At 39.0% G+C, this 7707-nt stretch overlaps 1 protein-coding gene across 1 annotated transcript in view; it reads right to left on the bottom strand.

The window, feature by feature from the left end:
* Nucleotides 1-2031: 2031 nt before the first annotated feature.
* The window catches only part of LOC123880227, a 67453-nt gene continuing 61777 nt past the window's right edge, over nt 2032-7707 (bottom strand). Inside the window, exons 13-17 of the mRNA XM_045928223.1 lie at nt 6502-6695; nt 3972-4084; nt 3575-3661; nt 2927-3073; nt 2032-2472 (exon numbers count right to left, since the gene is read on the bottom strand). Of these exons, the coding sequence (XP_045784179.1) occupies nt 2939-3073; nt 3575-3661; nt 3972-4084; nt 6502-6695 (529 nt within the window). The 3' untranslated portion in view covers nt 2032-2472; nt 2927-2938. The remainder of the gene's footprint in view (nt 2473-2926; nt 3074-3574; nt 3662-3971; nt 4085-6501; nt 6696-7707) is intronic.

Below are 7707 nucleotides of genomic sequence, written 5' to 3'. Positions count from 1 at the left end.
TGTCACCCGATTAGAAAACTTCGCGGGCATGCTCTGCGCTACGCTCCGTCGCGCTCCGCCATATGTGCGCCAGCCCTACACTATCCATTTTGTTTCTCAAAAAATAAGTAGGTATGGTCTAGCGGTGCTGGGATATTGCCCTCAATTTTCGTAAGTTACTCTACGAAATGATAATAATATTATGTGATTTGGCACTGGTAGTTGATTATTATTTTCCATCTTCTCTCATTTTTATCTAAATATAAATTAAACGTGTACCTACTACTTAGGTATTACAATAAACTAGTCTAAATATTCATACAGTAATTATCAAGACGAAATATTTAATTTAATACACAAGAAACAAGTTACTTACTTTGAAAAATATCCTAAAATCTGTATTCCCTCCCACTACTATACGTCATGTAGGAAAAGCAAATAATACATAACACCACTGTCCGCTCTAAAAAGATATTAAGTAAATTACAGTCGAGGCGCAAATAAATATTATCATTGCCGCACTTGTAACATAAAGTATAAGTAACTATTAAAGGATATTTGTGGTTATTTTGGGTTATGCTTGCTTTTCCTACGCGTATGGGAGGGCGGGCGTTGCACAGTATGTACATAGTGTTATATTAAGTAAGTACTATTGCCCGTACCTAAAGATATAAAATATACAGATTCTATCTGATTCTATAGATATCTATCTCTTTTAATGGATAACAGCAAAACAAGTTTCTTCTTCCTTGTATATTATGGACTTTCGCAAAGTAACAACAAACTTTTATCCATCATTATTTTAATTTTTACTTTGAGTTTCCTTTCTGCAATTCACAAATAATGACAAACTGACAATTTCTATATGTATTACATTTGTCTCGTAAAGTATTTCTTCGACTATTTATACATTTTCTAAGGATGGTCCACCGATTAATCGTACCCTTGACTGTATTGGGTCAATTTTCTTTTATCTATAGCTGATAGCTCTGCAATAATTAATAAATTTATTTGTGTTTGTGTCCCTTTAATTTACAAATTCAAAAATACAGTGATTGATTTTTGTTATCTTCCATAATACTGGTTTTTAGTTTCATTAGTCTAAAATATTGTATCTCATAAAGATAAAAAATAATAAGCTATTATATCCTAGATCTATTATATCCTTCACAGATTTCAATTAAGATCCAGTGCAAGAGCTATAATTGAATTTGTAACCTAAAAACCAAACGCACTGTAAACAATTTTGTAAACTTAAACAAAGCTATGATATAATTTAGAAGCGATAGACGAAAATTTAAACGTAATTTTTATTTGTTTAAAAGAAGTTAAAGCTGAGTTGTTTTAAATAAATAAAATAAACCTAAATAAAATTTTACAAACTTCAAACTTAAATTTAATTTTCGTCTTAAACCTAAGCTTTAGAGAAGGCTCTCGTCTTACGTCTGGGACGTCATAATACGTACAGTTCTTTTAAAAAGTCAAACTGCTTTTTTAAATCGTTTGTATATCTTCCTCTAATATAGTTTCTGTCTGACATAGATACAGACATCACATTTGAAAAGTTGGTACGTATCGACCTAGTTCATAGTGCTTTTACTAACAACTAAGATTCTAAACATAATATGTCATACAACATCATAGTATGTTATTAAGGACAATTAGAAATTGTTGATGCATTGTAACCAGCACAGACGCGGTGCATCAGCATGATGTGGACTCAGAGTAGACTCGTAATATAAAATGTACCTACTTCGACACCTTCTAAAGAGATTTTAAAACCTAGATAATAGATATATAAATCAACGTAAAATTAATATTTTACGAAGTTGCTTATTTATTTCTTTGGCATAAAAATATTTGTCTGTAGCATTTACTTTGGTTAATATGAACTTTGGCTTAGTTAAATAGACTATAGTACGCGACAGGTTGAGATGGCAATCGGGGTATGAGGCGGGGGGACGCTCGGCACACCCGCACGTCACCTGCGCTCACCCGCAGCGGGTTAGCGCGGGTCTGTAATATAATAATGGTGATAATTTGGTTGTACTCAGTGGCACAATCTCTAAAGTAAAATGGCAGGCCTAAATGTAGAGCCATCTTTTCTAGAGAAATTAGGAATATGGTACTACATTTGAATCTGATATCTGTTGAGCAGGTAGGTAGGTACAACCAAATGAGCACCAATGTCAATGCTTATTGACTTATCATTCTTTATAATATATTGAATCAAAGTATGGACATTTTAGCATTTAAGCTATCGAGAGTGATATTCATTATGAATTCAAACAAAAACCTTTATCTGGCGACCCCGGATGGGTTCGAAACTATTCGAGCTTACTTCGAATAATCATGTCCAGCCGGCTTTTGCTTGTATTTGTAAAGTATGGACAGTAAATTATACATGGCAATGTTTCATCATGAACTGTCCACTGCTTCGGCTGGAGGTTGGACGCTAATTCGCACCGCGTCGGGGCCTACTACAATTTTCACCTGAAAATAATAAAACACAATTTTAGTTCAAACACCTCGAAATAGGTCTTGATAAAGGTAATATACCAGCGATTTCAATTTTACTATTTTGGCATAGGTACATCCGGTAATAAAAATTGCCATTGAAAAACCTGACACGCTTTACTTCACCGTCTCAGTTAAAACGGTTAGGTTATTTTGAGATACTTAGAGCCGGCGCACATATGGCAGAGCGCAGCGCAGAACATTTTTCACAGTCAAAATATTATCGACATTGTCCTCATTGAAATAATATCTAAAATCAATTGTGCATCCGTGCGGATACTCGCGCATCCGAACGCAGTTTCGCGCGTGCTCGCGCATTCTCTACTAGAAATTCGCGTAATTTGTCACGCGATTAAAAAATTTCGCGGGCATGCTCTGCGCTGCGCTCCGCCATATGTGCGCCGGCCCTTATAGTGTTTGTAATGGTTACCTAGTCCCCGCGTCAGACATTCATGGCGTAGTATACGGGATTCTGAGGGGCAGTCATGGGCGAGGTGGCTGTAGCTGCCCCTTCTGGAGCTCCCCTCGCTGTGCGAGAAGGGGAGCCCGGGGCCGGCTGGTATAAGGGCGCTGCAACCTACAACACATTACATGGTTATAACATCGATGTATACGATGGGTTATAATAAAAGAACTAAATATTAACATTTCCTACTCTAAAATATGAAATAAAATATGAAATAAGTAACGGTTCGAAGTAAAACTATACCATAACACTATACTTTTACTTTTGACATGACTGTAGAGACATATCCATAAGAATCTCATTGCAAGTCGATCTCAAAATGTATGCATAGGAAACTGATAAACTCTCAATGATAATGAAAAAGAGTCAAACTTTAGAGTCTGAAGTTTGATTCTTTTTGTTTATTATTACATTAAATAATGTGTGATAGTAATATTACTTAAAACTACAAGGGTTCCAAACGCACCCTGGTCTGAGAAGAGCCCTCAACAATCTCAGCTGGATATTCAAGAGAATTTATGCTCAGATTTGTCACGAACGGAATTCAGCTTACAAAATTTAATGCGTGGAAATTCCACTAAAATTTGTAGAATAGGCATTTAATATACCTACTTTTTCAGAATAGCAGATCATCTGTTTCCCACCACCTGGCTGCGGTGCAGGAACGGGGCGGTATCTAGCGGGTGCGGGACACAGCGTCTGAAATATATTATAACGATACATTGTGATTCTGTAATCTGATTTTAACCCGACTTCCAAAAAAGGAGGAGGTTCTCAATTCGTCGGAATCTTTTTTTTTATGTATGTTCCCCGATTACTCAAAGACCCCTCGACCGATTTGGAATTTTTTTGCTTGAAAGGGTATACTGTGCAGGAGGTCCCATATAAAGGTGAAGATCTGATGAATATCTTCGGAGATGGAGAACAGAACTCCTCAATGGATAAGAAGCGTTCTAGTTACACCCTGTATATCCTCACTCTGTGCTATTACCATATTACTCGTAATTACCTGTAAATGCAAGGCGTGCGAGTAATGCGCTCGCTGTGGCACTGCGGCCGGCTGCGGCGTGCTTGCCCCGCTGATCGATTGCTGCTGTTGGTAATATGGATGCATGCGATTGTCTGAAAACAAAAATGTAAGCAAAACATTAATCATATTGGCCTCCCTGGTGCAGTGGTAAGGCGCTGTGGTCTTATTAGTGGAAGGTTCCGGGTTCGATTCCCGGCAGGGGTTGGAATTTTATAATTTCTAAACTAGTCTGGTGAAAGGCTTCGGCCGTGGCTAGTTTCGCGTTCTGGTACGATGCCGTGTAGGAACCAAAGGAGTAACCAAAGGTGTTTAACTGCCATATACTTTCCACGTTAGCCCGCTTCCATCTTAGACTGCTTTATCATTTACCAACAGGTGAGATTGCAGTCAAGGGCTAACTTGTATCCCAATAAAAAATAACAAAAGAATTAAAAAAAACTAAAGATATGCTAAAGAAAATAAGAAAATTCTAAAGTAAGTAGTCTTTGGGAACGAGCCTAAACTTTTAAAGTAACTTCTGCAGTCAATTTTAGACTTACTTTTACAGTTACACAAGTTTAAAACCCAGTTAAGTGCGAGTCGGAATCTCACAGGAAGAGTTCCGTACCTACCATCCTACAAGATATTACATTATGTAGCTACTTTTTATTTTATTTTAATTTGCATGGGAACTATTTCGAAATTTTTATTATTAAATAGGTATTTGTTGTTATATAGAGAACTCTGTGAAAATTTCACCTCTCTATTATGAATTACTAACCGATGCCCGCGGCTTCGCCCGCGTGGATTTAGGTTTTTCGAAATCCCGTGGAAACTCTTTGATTTTCCGGGATAAAAAGTAGCTTATGTGCTAATCCAGGATATTATCTATCTCCATTCCAAATTTCAGCCAAATCCGTCTGGTAGTTTTTGCGTGAAGGAGTAACAAACATACACACAAACACACACACACACACACACACAAACTTTCGGCTTTATAATATTAGTGTGATTATGGCTCATGAAATACAGCCTGCTGACAGACATACAGACAGACGGATGACATAGGACGAACAATAAAGACTCAGTACCTAATGGAGACCTGTTAACACTCTTGGGTACGGAGCCCTAAATATCTAATGAAAAAGCTTGGCTTTGACTCGCTCCAGTAATGTGCGGTACATTGTTAGAGTTCCGTAGGTACCTCAAAAGGAAAAAAGGACTCTTATAGAATCATTCTCTTATCTCTCTGTCTGTCTGTCAAGAAACCTATAGAGTACTTCCTATTGACTTAGAATCATGAAATTTGGCAGGTAGGTAGGTCTTATAGAACAAGTATAGGAAAAATCCAAAACTCGTGAATTTGTGCTTACATCGCACCAAAAGCGATTCTTACTATTTTACTTCTTCTGTAGTACGGAAACCTCCGTGCGTCAGTCTGACTCGCACTTGGCCGGTTTTTTTAAAAGAGCAATCGCGCCGATGATTTTTCTCGGTAGGTAGAGAATTATAATATACATAGATTAACTTGATTCAAAAGTACTCCGTACCTAATTTGTTTCATTAAAAACGTTTTTATTCTCTTCAAAAGTCATGCGCTTGATTCAATTAAATAACATTCCAAAGCCAGTTACAATCGTTTCGCTTTGAGGAATTTTCCGAACACCGATTAACACAAGGCTAAGCCTCAAACACGGTAAGCCTCAATTTCATTCGTCGATAGAGAATGCGTTCGGAATGTTGAATAAAATATCTAAAATGCATTCCATTTTGCTGAAATGGTGAATGTTTTAATGGCTATGGCTGAATGCGGTGGACTCTGTGTGTAATAATTTAGAATTTTAACGACGAATGTCGGGTTCGTTCAAACACTTGTTTTTCTGGTATTTTTATAAGTACGCTGCGGAGACGTGGACTTTGTGACTAATTGAGAAGAAGGAGATTGATTCTCTGTAAATGTGAAGCTGGAGGCGAATGCTAAGAGTCTCATGGACCGGATTTCGTACCAACGTTTATACTCCAAAAACTCATTCGGCGAAAAAGTTGCATATTAAAATTTTTCGGACACGTCTCCCGGTGTGAGAGTGACTCCATCGAGTGCCTAGTTGTGCAGGGTAAAATTGAGGGCACCAAAAGGCGAGGAAGGTCACCCATGTGATGGACAAATTAAGTCTCCTGTGGGCGGTCGCTTGTACGTGTGTAACAGGCTATCGTCCAGCAGGGATAAGTGGCTAATGCTCGTGAGGCGTACAAAATCTGTCCTCAAAGACGTTGCTTCATGATGACCTCGACCGCTTTGCCAAGACTGTTATAACGAAGAAGAAGAAAAAGGAACACGACTAAAATGAAAACTTGAAACTATCTGCCTTTCACGATTCTAGGTCAACCGGAATTACCGTATAGGTTTCTTGACAGACACGACAGACGGACAGACGAAAAAGTGATCCTATAAGGGTTACGTTTTCCTTTTGAGGTACGGAACCCTAAAAAATAAGAAAAAAAAACGCATTATCAAGGAAGTTACACTTACAGTCATTGCCCGTCCAACTCTGCGCGTAGTCTTGCTGATAGTGGTAGTGGTTGCTATACGGCACGTAGAGCAGTTGGTGGTGGCTGCGAATAGGGGGCGGAGACTCCGGCCTCCTACACCGAGCTGAACGCACCGGGGAAGTTTGTTCCGAACTCGTTTGGGAACTGTATAACTCTTGACTGCTGTCCGAACACCTGCGTTATTGATACAAAGTGTTTGCTACAGGTTCGATCGAACGCTGCCAAGTTAGAATTGCTTCGAATTTAACTTGGGTTGTATATTGTTTGAACAGTTTGTATCGTAACCCTTTGTCAAAATCGTCGACCTACTACTGAGTACGGGTCTTCTCTCAAAATGAGAAGGGTTTGGTTGAAGTCCGCCACGCTGGCCCAGTGTGGATTGGCAGACTTCACACATTTTTGAAAACATCATAGAGACGTCTCAAGCATGCCTCTGTCTATGTGTGTGTGTGTGTGTGTGTGTGTGTGTGTGTGTGTGTGTGTGTGTCGTCGACCTACTACTGAGTACGGGTCTTCTCTCAAAATGAGAAGGGTTTGGTTGAAGTCCGCCACGCTGGCCCAGTGTGGATTGGCAGACTTCACACATTTTTGAAAACATCATAGAGACGTCTCAAGCATGCCTCTGTCTATGTGTGTGTGTGTGTGTGTGTGTGTGTGTGTGTGTGTGTGTGTGTGTGTGTGTCGTCGACCTACTACTGAGTACGGGTCTTCTCTCAAAATGAGAAGGGTTTGGTTGAAGTCCGCCACGCTGGCCCAGTGTGGATTGGCAGACTTCACACATTTTTGAAAACATCATAGAGACGTCTCAAGCATGCTTCTGTGTGTGTGTGTGTGTGTGTGTGTGTGTGTGTGTGTGTGTGTGTGTGTGTGTGTGTGTGTGTGTGTGCCCAGCACAATCGATTTTCAAAGATAAAATTTTGCAACTCCCGCGAGTGAAATGTCGCACTGATTCTGCTCAGACTGCTGGTTGAGTTTTTAGAAAGCAGACAGGGCATACAGAGCATAATAATATGTCTGTAATGAATTAATTGTTCTGAAAAAATACCTCCCCTCAGGCTAAAACTGAACGCTAAATGAATGTTATAATTTCGATGGCACGATGCACAACTAGCAGATATGTAGTTGTATGTTATAATATGATTATTATTTATAACTAGCTGATGCCCGCTACTTCATTCCCATAGAT

This window comes from Maniola jurtina, chromosome Z, assembly GCF_905333055.1.
Source record: "Maniola jurtina chromosome Z, ilManJurt1.1, whole genome shotgun sequence".
Taxonomy (NCBI): domain Eukaryota; kingdom Metazoa; phylum Arthropoda; class Insecta; order Lepidoptera; family Nymphalidae; genus Maniola; species Maniola jurtina.
The sequence above is the reverse complement of the archived record's forward strand: the minus strand, read 5'-3'. Positions and strand labels throughout refer to the sequence as shown.